The following is a 13,945-nucleotide window of genomic DNA, read 5'->3' on the forward strand; positions in this document are numbered from 1 at the left end:
TAGTTGTGTGGAAATGAATTTTAGAAAATAAAAATTCAAGAATTTTATGATTATTATTTTTTTCATAATTAAATTATGAGAGTAGGATTTTTCATAATTTTTTTGAAAGCAATTTAACTATTTTTTAGGTCATACAAAATTAGTACTCATCAATACAAGTCTGTAAAAATTTTCGGTGAATTATTTGGAGCCTCGAGCTATTTTTTTTAATTTCTGAAGTTAGAGAAAATAAAAAATAGGAAAATTTTGCCGAAATTTTGAAAAGTTCAAAGATTTCGGTGAACTCTTCACGAAAAATTGTTAAATATGTATTTCGATTTCGAAACCATAAAAAAGCCAAATTTTAAAATTTAATACTTTGATTAAGGGCTATAAAATAGAATTTAGAGTAATTTATTGAAAAATATATAGAGAAAAACTGAATAACTGAAAAAGAAATAAAGACTAAACATAATTATTGAATTTATGATATAACAAAAAAATAAAAAATAAGACAACACGAAAACATAGATTAATATATTGGGCTGAAAATACCCGCCCAATACAATTCAAATTTGCCGCTGTTGTACACTTGTACTTCTCTTATACTCAATAATAATGATGATGAAACCTTGGGCCCTTGTCCTTGGCCCACACCTCTCCACCATTTTCATTCTTCTTTTTCTTTTGGTTTATATTTTTCATTCTCCTTCAAATTTCAATCATGCATGGCCTGATCTGAGCATGGAGGCCCCCCAAAATTTGTATATTGCGTTAGATTTAGTTAACGTAAAAAAATTAAAAATTAAGATTCAATCAAGAAAATATAATAGCCCAACTTAAAATGATCTATTAAAAAAATTGAAATGAATATACATAGAGGGTTAAGGATCTCACACTTTTATAGCTCACTTCGGTTGGGCCTCCAAAATCTAGCTCCGACCCTGGATCGTGGGTAGGGTTTAGGTTGGGTACGTAGTACCACACAATGAGTACTATTACACTACTAAATTTGTTTACTAAATTATATTTACCGAATAATGTAGCAATGTTTATTCAAACTTAGATCTACTTTAAACATCATTTCTTTTTAACAGATAAAATATTAACTTGTGTACGTAATGCCACATTATTCAATGAGTAGTTGTTCCAAATTTGTTAGTATTTGAATTTGATTGCAATTATTTTTCATTTGTCGTTTCAATTTATGAAGGTGGAGGAGTTCAATTTATGAAGATACGTTAGAGAAGAAAGTTACTCCTATGAGAGACAAATTTTGATCAACGGTGAGGATCAATTTATTATTGACTAATCCTTTATAATTGCAGCATAAGTGCAGGTGACTATTATTCAATTCATTTCATTGTTTGGTGGTGTCTTCTATGTATAGTTCCAAGTCTTGCAATTTCTATAGACCCCATTTTATATCCACCACCTTCAAATGCTGAGTTCACCACTCTAATATATTTTGTTTAACTTTTTATTTATTTTATCCTCTCTTGCAAAATAAAAATGAAATCACCAACATTTATTCAGTAGTTATCTATCGAAACTTTCACAAATGTTTAACATGTAACTACCGTATTATTTATCAAAGTTTAGCAAATATCTATAGAATGATTATTCGGTGATTATCTACCGAAGGATAAAATTAAAATTCTTGAAATGAGATGGTTAACTCAGCAGCTGAGGGCAGTAGATTTAGCATGGACCATTTCTATAATATCATATGCCAAGTTGGGCCTAAAAGCATGAATCTATAACTAAATATGACATTAGTTAAGTGATTGGTTATTTGCAAAGCCTAACAAGTCTATAGGGGTGTGATGGACCGGTAATCTTAGGTCTCGTTTGAAATTGCGGTGGAGGACCCAAAAGTTGTTGTGGATGACAATTCTCAATCACCTATAGCAGTTTTGGTTTTTGGTAAAAAAATAAAAAACTGTTTTTCCCCACAATTCTCAACTCTCCACAGCAAAACCAGAAAGCAAGTTTTTAGGTGCTTTTAAAAACTGCAGTGACTTACAGCAACAATGAATATTTTATTTTACTCATAATACCCTCATTGTTTTCTATAATCTTTATTTGTTTATTTTAAATTAAAAAATATGTCACTTGTTAGTTATATTTTATATTGTGATAATTAATTATGATATTTTATTTATACAATTAAAATTATAATATACCTACAAAAATAATAGGTATACTTATTTAATAATGTTGTTTTTTAAAAATTAATACTAATAAAAATTTGTAGTAACAAATTTCAAAAACAAGTAAAAAAAACATTTTATTTTTATCAAACAAATAAGTTAAATGCACTTTCAACATTATGTCTATTCTAATAATTATATACAGACAATATTTTTATATTAACATTTACTAAATAGTTTGATACTGTTTTTTGCATTCAACATAACTTTTGAAAATATAGTTATCAAACACTTAATTACTTTACTTCACAGCTATTTTTTTTCCGAACAATATCAAATTGTCCCTTAATCTATTCACCTCCTCCTCCTTTAAATACACCATAGGAAAAAGTAGAAAAAGGTAGGTGATGTCATAACTCATGACAAACAGCAGCAAAGCTCCTAATAGTAATAAATGAAGATTTTTGGTTTGCAAGAGTTATTATACTCAGTATTTATGGTTTCCTTTTGTGTGGAACTGCTTGAGCCCTGGGGATGACACTGAAGTAGACTAGTCCATGAAGAGCAGTTACAGCAGTATTAGTACGTACAAGTGTACAACACACATTCATCTACCAATGCGGTCCATGCCTCAAGATTTTTCATATACAGTACTTAAAAGCCATTTATGAGCTGCGAAGCACCCAAGAAATTAACAATAAGTAAACAACTAAGAAAATAAATAAAGGAGATCGAAATAAATTTAGTGGATCGATGATTGTGGAAGGGAGGGTAAAAGGAAGGGACATTTTGGGCAGGTAAGTAGAGGCAGTAGAACAGTCAACATCATCGAAATCACTGTTCACTCCGTAAAAAGCACTACGGCATTACGTACAGTAACTCTACTACAGGTCACACCAGTATGGGCAGCAGGCTCATCAGCACCAGTACCCTAGCCTAGGTTAATGTCTTCATTATCAATCACCTAGATAATGACCACCATCCCAATAAAGATAAATCTAAAGATATTCATATTCTTACACCTCAATTTTATATACATAAATTATGACTTTATGAGTTGCTCTCTCGCTTCTTTTTTCGGTAGAAGCTCTCTAGCTTTGCTTCTTCACCCTTCAGTTAGGTCAATTTGCCATTTGTTTTAAACAATCAATTTGGTTTTTTTATAATTTGAGCTTTTGTTCAATTATTTATGTCCTCGGTTGTATCAATTTTTTAATCAGGTCTTTAATTATAGTTAAGTTTCATTTATAGTTGAGAATATTTTCTAAATAGTCTTTCAACTTTGATTTTTGTGTCAATTCATAAAACATATTCAATGACGGATTCAGAAATTTTATCTCAGAAGCTCAAATCATTCAGACATTTCGCCGAATAGATTGTGGGCATATTTGCAGGTGATCATTATAGGTGCTAAACCAGCAATTTTAGTAAGGGTTTTCTAACGAGCGGGAGGTCAGGTGACCACCCTTGTCCCTTAGTGGATCTGTCCCTGTGCATATTATGAGTGTGTCAATGTGCTATCTCAATTTTAATTTTAAAGCCAATATACTCCTTTTGTCATAGCTATTACATATTCCGTCCAAATTGATAATGTGATCATTTTTTTTAGGTCAAATATTATTCTTTCACCTGGTTATATACAAGTCAATGGATGTCAATGGTGGTAATAATTGGAAGAACAAAAAAAACTATCGAACAAAGGAGATTGAATTATTATCGCCATTGACTACCATAACCCTTATTGACTTTTATTAGTCATGCAATGATAAGATTAGCATTGTAAAAGTAATTATTTTTTATTGTAACGTATATGACGAAAGAGGTATAATGATTTCAAAACTAAAGTTTATGATTTATTAATTTGTAACGGATAAGACTTAACTAATTATAAATGAAATCTAATTGAAAATTTTAAACTTACTACATGAATCTTTTAATAAATTAGTCATTCATCCTTTTTTTGGGTCATACATGCGGGTTTCTTTAATCTTGTAAATAATCATCTTTGTTGTTGCAAAACTCATAGTTCCTTAATAATTTATCATGGTTTAGTCAACATTGTTCAAAGGGTAGCCTCTAGACTACTACTCACAAATTAGGAAAATAAGTAAATTGGTTTTTTAGTTTGGCTTTTTATTTTATTTTTTTGCCAGGAGTTTGGGATGGTTTTCGATTTGGTCTATATGGTTTGAAAATGAAGTAACTTACTAAAAAATTTATTTTTGTCATTTATACAAAAAATGAAGTCCACATTATATTTTTTTTCATAAATTTTTTTTAAAAATTAAGTAAATTGTCACTGTCGCACAATAATAACGATTATCATTATTAAATAATGATAATTAATAGAATATTTTTATAATTTAAATAATTATTGTCTCATAGTAATAATGATTGTCATTGTCAAATAGAGACAATTAATAGAATATTTTTTTAATTTAAATAATTATTGTCTCATCGTAACAATAATTGCAAGTGAAACAATAGCAATTAATAATTAATTGCCACTACCAATCAACTTCTTATTCTTCCAATAAAAAAACTTTTTTTGTTTTTTTTTTTCTTTTGCTCATGCGGTAAGGAGAATCTCTCCTTCTGCTATCTTTTTATTTTTTATTTTTTTTTAATTTCTTTGTTCTTCCACTTCCTTTTTCTCTTCTTTTTATTTTCTTTTTTCTCTTTTCTTTCTTATGTCTCTCAAGTCTCACCTGGTTCTCAAAAATCAGAAAACCCAGTATTGTATTTGTCTGCTTCTTCTTCGCCGGGGAGCTGGTGGCAGCGAGCTGGGTGTTGTTGATCGAGCTCAGTGGCTGGGTACCATCGGGTCGGGCTTGGAAGTGGAGAACCGGCGCGAGAAGATGAAGCTCCGGAGCTGTGGTTTCAGTAGGTGTTGTCGACGGCTTGAGTTGCCGCAAGAGGACCGCCTTGGTACCGGTTTTTTGCAACCGGGCCGAGTTGTTTATGTGGTTCTAGATTTGGGTTTTGTTTTAAACAAAAAAAAAACCCCCTTTAAAATTTTCAATAAGATTCATAATCTGAGTCCCCGAATAAATAAGCCAATTAGTTAAACGAAGATGTTGACTTCTGACGTAATCCCCTAGTAATTTCTGCGAAGGTGGTAGGTTTCCAAACTTGAAGTCAAATCACATAGATCAACTCAAACCTATGCATTGGGTAATTTTTATTTAGAAAGTTGGAAATTTAGATACATTACATCATTTGATATAGAGCTTAGGGGTCACATTATTTTCCGTAGAGGGAATTAAACTTGTAATCTATCATTATCATAACCATTTGGGCTAACCACTTGAACTAACCCACTAATCCCAAGAGCCACACTTTATCCAACCAAACCTTCTGATGTTTGGAGCTCTCAAATTGAAAGACAAAATATCCTTTCTTAATAAGGATTATTTCCCATGGTTTAACTTTAATCATTAATGTCCAACTGGAAGCTTGGTGCGCAAGTCATCTAGTTGGTGTGATTTGTCCCTAGCTTTTAATTGATTGTTACTATTGTTTTTGATATATTTATTACTAATTGATTGTAAACTATTTAAGTAAACTATATAAATTCTTTAAAAGAGGTTAATTACTATTAAGTTATAGGATAAAATTTACAAATTTTGAGGCCAAATTACTAATTTTGAGGTCAAATCACTAATTTATTTACTATTAAGTTTTAGGACAAAATTTATCGTTGAACGCTTAGCAATTGCATATGTGTTTATTAACTAGATTTGCAATGTTTTTGTTGAGAGTAATGTAGAGCAATATTCCATATCGAAAAATTATAACTTAATTAGCATATATGCTTATAAGGTCTTGGGTCTCTCCATCAATTTCCAATTGATTTTAGATTGAATGCTCTAATTGTATAAGTTTTTGCATATGTAGTTATAATATTATAGCTACATTATATATTTTCAATAAAAACACTAATATTCAATTTTCAATAATAAATTCTTTAAAACACTATAAAAAACTTAACCAACCCAACAAATACTGAAAAAAAAAATTGAAGCAGTACGTTGATGGACGCATCTAATATGCACATATAAAAAGAAAAAGATTTTTTTTTTGGTTAAATACAAAAATGGTTCACAAACTTTACACTAATTACCAATTTGATCCACTAACTATAAAAAGTGTCAATTTAGTTTACAAATTTTTCAAGTTGTACCAAAACAGTGCAAACGTTAACTTTCATCTAAAAATTAATGAAATTGGTCATATGAAAAATGTGATGAACGGACTGAAATACCCCTGAAAATGTGGTCACTTGTTGTGTACATGACTAGTTTCCATTAAATTTTTTTGATAGAAGTTAACATTTCTACTGCTTTGGTATAACTTGAAAAGTTTGTGAACTAAATTGACATTTTTTATAGTTAATAAACCAAATTGAGATACATTATAAAATTTGTGAACTATTTTTATATTTATATTTTTCTTTTTAAATGAACAAATTTGACATCAAATGAAAATAAATAGAGTTTAAAGGCAAAATTCATAGGAATAGCCGAATATGCTTTCTAGGTAAGATAGCTTTATGAGTAACTCAGCTTCACACCTATCAACGTGAGAGAGGAGATGAGAGAGAGAGAGAGAGAGAGAGAGAGAGAGAGAGAGAGAGAGAGAGAGAGAGAGAGAGAGAGTTGCAATAGTCAATAACCAATAAGGGACAAATCTCAAAAATAAAAACCCTTATATGTCCCATTACCTAGGCCAAATCCAATGCTTCCCAAGTGGCCAAAAAAAAAAAAAAAAAATTCCAATGCTTCCCTGCACCTCAACATTTGAGCTTCACTTCACCTTGGTAAACCTTTTTACAGCAAGTAAAGCGGAAAGACGTGGAGAAGAGCAAGTGGGTTTGCTTCACCATAAAAGGATCTTCCTTTTTCCACACTTCAACAAACATTCTCTCTCTCTCTCCACAACCCATTGGTGGCTTTTTAGTTCCCACACCCTCTGAACTCTACAGTCTACACCACCAAAACCAACACCAGCCCCAGATTCTTCATTCTTCACACTGGTAAGTAAGCAAATAAAATAAAAATAAAAAGCAACCAATCAAAAATTAAAATCCCATTCCACCTAATCCAATGATATTCACTATTTTCCCATTATCCTGCTGTCTCTTTCCTTTATCTTTTATGTTTTCATGCGGTCCACTTGTGGAAATTTTGGGGTCATTTTTTCTTGGTCTCTGGATCTTTTTTTTTGGTCTCTGGATCTAGAGATCATGAGATCGATGGGTCTCTTTCTCTCCCTCTTTTTTTGATCTAATAATATTCATGACTTTCGTTTTTAGGGTTTGGCCAGAGATTCTTGCCTAAATTTGGCAAAATGCCGCCACTTCTCACACCGGACCTGTCATTCTCACACTAGCCCCTTGCCTTGAAATCTCACTCTCGCACCAAAACGCCGCCTTATTAAACCCACAATTCCTTGACTTTTCTGGTTCGTTTTTGCTCATTATACGCTGGTTTATTCCCTAACTAAGAGAAAAAAATTCCAAAATAAGGAAAGAGTTTCATTTTTATCTTTGTTTTGTTTTTTCAGGGAAAATAAAATTAAGGAGAAGATCGAGAGAATTTAATTATGGCTCGGGAGAAGATCCAGATCAAGAAGATCGACAACGCGACGGCGAGGCAGGTGACGTTCTCGAAGCGGCGGAGGGGGCTTTTCAAGAAGGCGGAGGAGCTCTCCGTTCTCTGCGACGCCGATATCGCCCTCATAATCTTCTCTTCCACCGGAAAGCTCTTCGACTACGCCAGCTCAAGGTCTCTCTCTCTCTCTCTCTAAATGGGGCTCTCCTGAAATAGTACACTATATACATCACAAATTTGTTAGACATTTTTGTTGTTGGGGTCTAATCAACTAGTTTAGTAGCATTGTTGAGCTAGTGGACTGCATCATCAACTGCTTGCTGGATGTGTCTAGTTCGTACTTCAAAACCAACTTGACCTTGGTTTTTTTTGTTTTCTTCTTATTTTTTATTTTTTTAAAAAAATTGAGCATGTTTTGTAATGCAAATGAGGGACCAAATGCAAGTTTTACAAAACGACATATACCAAATTTGCTAGTCATAAAATAATAATCAAAATTAAGAAAGCACCTTAAAGTATTGGATGATAAATTCGAGATTTTTTTTTTGGGTGTGTTTTTCTTGCTAGCTATTGGGCCTTCAACAAATAAAGAAAAAAGGATTTACCGAGGAAAATCATGGAAAAGATGTAAAACTAGGGTATTATAGTAGCTCCACAGCCACCCATGATGAAAAAGTTAAATTTCCTTTTTAAGTCCAAAAAAAAAAAAGAAAAAAAAGAATTTTCTCGCATTGTATAGAATTTAGTGTAATTTCTTATATATGTTGTGATGGGTACGTACCAGCTTGGGCTGATATCTTAATGTACTGGTGTCAATGGGTCACATATTTTACTTATCAAATTACATAATTAAATCAAGTTTATAAGGCAGCTAGCTATTGGTCGATAGATTTGTTTTTTGAAGTTTCCCTCTATATTTGGGGGTTTGTAACACTGTTTAGAAATAATGTATTGGACAAGGAGGAATGTCTAGTAGTCATAGGCTCAATTAGAATTTGTTTGATAATATATATATATGAACCTTAAAAATTTGTGCAAGTTCATGCATGCAATATTTTTTTATCAATCATTTGCAATATTTTTTCATCAATCATTCAATGTATTCTATATATATATATATATATATATATATACATAATATATGGCAAGATGTGAGACTTTGTAACCCTAGTGGTAGATCATGAGTGTTTATCCTCACACCCGTTTTGGCCTTCTTTGAATCTAAAAGAATACATATATATGGCAAGATTGTAAATTAACAGATATATTACAATTTAAAGTTCAAAAGTGTGACAGATTTTACTAAAATATGGATTACATCTTTGACATGCTAAACCAAACGATTTTTCTAAAATATGGAACATCCTTTTATGTCTTATTTTTCCATCTTTTGTTATATTTTACTTAATTACTACTATTGTTTCGAAGCAAATCTCTAGCTAGCTAGTGACATATATATTGCTTTTCTCTTATGAAGCATGAAGGAAATTCTAGAAAGATACAACTTGCACTCAAAGAATCTCCAGAAACTAGAACAACCTTCTGTTGAGTTACAGGTTGGTCCTCTACATATAAAACATATTTATATATTGATTGAGTACCACATCAATTGAGCGTGTGCATCATGAATGTGTGGTACCTCTTTTTTCTTTGTACATAGATTGTGTGAGTGAATGATGATTACCACATCTATTGTATTCTTTCTTGATTAGAGTCACATTATTGTCTAATTAATCTAAGTATTGCAAACGATATAATTAGTGACTAGTGCTTTTGAAATTCGCATCAAACATTCCTGAATGGTGATTTGTAATAAGTGTCTAATTACCAATGAGGGTTTAGTCGAGTGGTTAGCCCATGGTTTGTTCCTATGTGGTATGAGGTTCGATTTTTCAATAGAAAATTAGGATTAAATACCAAATTCTAATATTTTTTTAGAATAGCATGAAAACCATATAATATTTCAATTGGATTACCAAATTTAAATGTAGTTTTTTATATTAGATCACAAACATGTTGGCCTCTTTGTTTTGGGCCTTTCCCTTTGACATTTTTGTCCTTGAGGCTTTTATATTGTCTTGGAAGTTGGCTAATGTAGTCTAATTGTACTTATGAGCATAAAATTACAACGTTGCCCTTAATTTAATTTAGGGTATAGAAATGTGATGTAGGGTATAGAAATGAGGTGCATGGTATATAAATGAGGTTTAGGGTTTAGAATTAGGGCTCCGGAGCTCAAAACCCGAGACCTAAACCTTGAGCCGTTTTGTTGCGTAGCAGTCAAACACAAACCTAATATTTTTTTAATTGATTTATTTGTAATTGACCTATATTTTTTTTATTGTAGTGGCATGTGATGTAATATTTGTGAATTATAATACCATTTACTATATTATTATATTTGACTTTTCAATTAGTACCTAATTTAAAATGCTTTTAAATTTTGGTATTTAAATTAAAAAACTATTGAAATTTGGTATCTAAAGTCAACGGACCTATTTTTCAAAGGTATCTTTCTAGCTATTTACTAATGTTTCTTGGCATTCTTGCCTCCCAAAAATTATAGGTTTGAGCGGGTAATAAGCGTCAAATTTAAAAAGGGGGAAATGCATTAACTTTATCACCCACTTTCAACATGCATTCTGTATTTCAGTCCTTGCTATTTTTCTTTTCAGTAATGCTACACTTATCACATTTTTATACCATAATTTCATACCATCTTACATGACATTCATACATTGGACACGAAAAATTAAAAAATAAAACCTAAAAAAGAAAAAGGAAATACCCTTCCAGTAAAGTAATGACACATCATGTGGGATACAAATGTGGGAAAAAAAATGTGGGACAACTAGCATTATTGTTTTCTTTTTTATTTACAGTTTGTTTGCATTCTGACTTCGTATACTCATACTGTTGAATTTTAAATGAGTAATTCTTTGGTTTGTTGTTTTCTATACATGTCTTATGCTTGTACTATATATAATCAACAATGATCGAAAAGTATTTGAATTTATCTCGAATGATTGGCAATCCTATATTTCATTTTTGTCACTTGCTCAATTAATGAAAGAATTATTAATTATTCTGATGTAGCTAGTGGAGAACAGCAACTACACCATGTTGAGCAAGGAAATTGCAGCGAAAAGTCACCAACTTAGGTGTATATTTATAAGTCTTTGTTCTAAAATAATAATAATAATTACTTGTATATACTCCATGATTAATTTAGATGTAAACTCCTTGTAATACAGGCAGATGAGGGGAGAAGAACTCCATGGATTAAATTTGGAAGAACTACAACAACTGGAGGAGTCCCTTGAAGCTGGATTGGGCCGAGTGCTTGAGAAAAAGGTCTGTGTTTGATTATTGTCATATATTGTTAAATGACTCTTTCTTTCTTTCTCTCTCTCTCTCTCTCTCTCTCTCTCTCTCTCTCTCTCTCTCTCTCTCTGTATATATATATGTATATATATATGTAATTAATGGGAATCTGTATGTGTTTCTATTTCAGGGTGAAAAGATTATGAAAGAGATCAATCAGCTTCAAAGAAATGTGAGATGCCTTCGACTATTGACTATTGTGGATCAGATCGATGTTTTGAACTGCATCTTGTTTGCGCGCAAGCATTGTAGTTTGTTCCGTGGCATAAATCCTTAACACACACACAATGATAAGGGACACAAAACTCGCATAAGAATACATGCATAACACCAATCTCACCTATAAATTTAAACAGAAGCTTATAATATATATCAAACTAACACATTTTTCACGTGTAGCGGCATTATGCACGTAGAGAGGAGAAACTTATAAATGTAACCTCACCTTGCATCTTGTGCTCTGGTTTTCATGGGACTAGAATTCCCTGTTTAAGCTTGAAATAAAATCAGTTCCAATCTTCTAACACATGTCATGCATTGCATGCATATTATATGAAAGATAGTTCTTGATTAATTGCATGCTTTCTTCTTTACTTGCCTTGAGTTGTCACAAATCACAAGCTTTTAATTTCTTGAGATGAACTTTGTGAAATGTGCAGGCGGTGCAGTTGATCCAAGAGAATGAACGACTAAGACAACAAGTATATATAAGATCTCTCTAATAATTTCTCATCACCTATATTTATAATATGTTTTGATTCTTAATTTATTGGGTAATGGTTTTCTTGGTATGATGCTCTTGTTGAAGGTGGCGGTGAAAACTAATGGCCAGAGGCCGTGGGTTCGGGCCGATTCGGAGAACATGATAACGGGGGAGGGTCAGTCATCAGAGTCCGTCACTAACCTCTGCGACTCTAATAGCGCTCTTCAAGACTATGACAGCTCAGATACGTCCCTCAAATTAGGGTGCGTTTGGTTCGTATAATATTTCCTCATATCATGCATTAAGTTCTATTAATATATGACCATGCATTTATTGGCCGAAATATATATATATATATTATGACCATGCATTTAATAGCTATTAATTTATGACCATGCATTTAATAGCTATTAATATATTACCATGCATTAATTTCTATTAATTATATTACCATGCATTAATTTCCGTATTCTCTCACAGCTAACTATCTTTTGTGGTTTATGGCTATGAGAGGATCATTGTATATGCATGTTGCATAAAATTTGGCCAAACTACGGACCTGTTTAATTTGCGATTCAAAAATTGTTTTAGAGAAATTTTTTTCTTATTTCAAAAAATAGATAAAAAAATAGTATTCGAAAAGAAGACCGTACACTTTAGGTCTTTTGTCATTTATCTTGTAGTTCATATAGTTTTAATCAAATTCAATGTTTTACATTAATTGAAATTAAAGTCAAATTCGTAAATTGATACAATTGGATTCTCCCTCTCACAAAAATGTGTTGGCTCCATCGCCCAGAGTTTGAGGGGATCAATTAATCAAAAAATTTCAAAAAGAAAAATGACGAATTGAGGAATTTGACTTTGATGCAATATAAAGTAAATCACACAGATTTGATTGGAATTTTTTAATCTCGAAGGAATTGAAGTGAAAAATACTCCAAAACACAGGGAGAATTATTAGATGACATAAAACCTTTTCTCTAATTTTTTTTTTTTGGTGAAGATACTTACTCTTATATTATCAAGCCAATCTTCTGATCATTTTAGGAAGCAATATTTCTAGAGCAAAATTGTTTAGATGGGTGCAATTTTACAAGCATATATTTGCTCTGGCCATAAAATTAGACATGCGTTCTTTACCTCAAGATATAATTTAAATTTTCCCAAATGGTATTTTACCTTTTTCTTGTATCATTTTTCTTTTGTAGGCTACCTTACACTGGTTGATTGGGAGTAGGTAGGTCGTGGTAACTTTATTTGTATCAACAAAGGAAGATGAGAATATTGCGAAATTTGACTGTTTTGAGTGAAATGTGAATGTAACCTTTAATTGTCATACAACTGTTGAAGTAATTATTTTTCTCAAAATACGAGCTATGTTACGTTGTTGCTCACACTGTGAGTGGTACATATCGAGGAGATGAATCCCATAATAAAATCCATATAATGAGCCGAGACCCAGTTTCTTTTGTGATTCAAAATTATTTTTTAAAATTTCCTTATTTATTTCATTTATAAATAATTAAATATCATACTGTAAATGAAAAAAGAAATTGGTCAAAAAAAGAAAAGAGTATTTGAAAAAGTGCCATACAAGCTTATATTTCCGGTAATTCGTGAAAGTCGATGAATATTGGTCAATTTGGTAATTTAATCATCATTAAATATGGGAATATGTTAACTTAACAAATTAAATGTAAATAAGAGCAATTTCAATTTGACTTAATATATTATGAAATATGCTATTTGTGACACTTTTTTCCAAACTAGTATTTCTCAAATTATATAATATTCATATATTGCATTTTTAAGAAATAAATAAAAAATTATAAAAGAAAAAGGGCAACTCTGTTGAATGAATTAATGCCACGTAAACTGGGAAGTAAAAATAGAAAAAAAATATATTAGGAAAATTAACATTTTTCATGTAATATAATTACAATTGTAAAAGTCTAAAGTCTAAAATAAAAGATAGATAAATATAAAAGATAGATATAATTACAATTGTAAAAGTCTATAATCTAAAATAAAAGTCTAAAGTCTAATATAATTAACATTTTTCATGTAAATATAAAAGTCTAAAGTCTAAAGTCTAATATAAAAGTCTAAAG

The 13,945-nt window shown here is 31.1% G+C and overlaps 1 protein-coding gene across 1 annotated transcript; it reads left to right on the forward strand.

Moving 5' to 3' along the window:
• Window positions 1-7,310: 7,310 nt before the first annotated feature.
• SVP (K-box region and MADS-box transcription factor family protein) lies at window positions 7,311-13,204 on the forward strand. The gene is made up of 9 exons (XM_086243269.1): window positions 7,311-7,595; window positions 7,698-7,918; window positions 9,222-9,300; window positions 10,841-10,905; window positions 10,999-11,098; window positions 11,259-11,300; window positions 11,788-11,829; window positions 11,937-12,094; window positions 13,043-13,204. Exons 2-9 carry the CDS (start codon window positions 7,737-7,739, stop codon window positions 13,059-13,061), a joined length of 687 nt encoding a protein of 228 aa, XP_086099395.1. The 5' UTR covers window positions 7,311-7,595; window positions 7,698-7,736; the 3' UTR covers window positions 13,062-13,204.
• Window positions 13,205-13,945: the final 741 nt, after the last annotated feature.

The sequence above is a fragment of the Dryas octopetala genome, chromosome 5, assembly GCF_963921425.1.
Source record: "Dryas octopetala chromosome 5, drDryOcto1.1, whole genome shotgun sequence".
In the NCBI taxonomy this organism is placed as follows: Eukaryota; Viridiplantae; Streptophyta; class Magnoliopsida; order Rosales; family Rosaceae; genus Dryas; species Dryas octopetala.

What these genes read in the sequence shown, in the direction of transcription:
- SVP (XM_086243269.1), top strand. Translation starts at nt 7,737, where the DNA reads ATGGCTCGGGAGAAGATCCAGATCAAGAAGATCGACAACGCGACGGCG. An exon ending in AACCTTCTGTTGAGTTACAG is followed by an intron (nt 9,301 to 10,840) that starts GTTGGTCCTCTA and finishes ATTCTGATGTAG; the next exon opens with CTAGTGGAGAACAGCAACTA. An exon ending in GCCGAGTGCTTGAGAAAAAG is followed by an intron (nt 11,099 to 11,258) that starts GTCTGTGTTTGA and finishes TTTCTATTTCAG; the next exon opens with GGTGAAAAGATTATGAAAGA.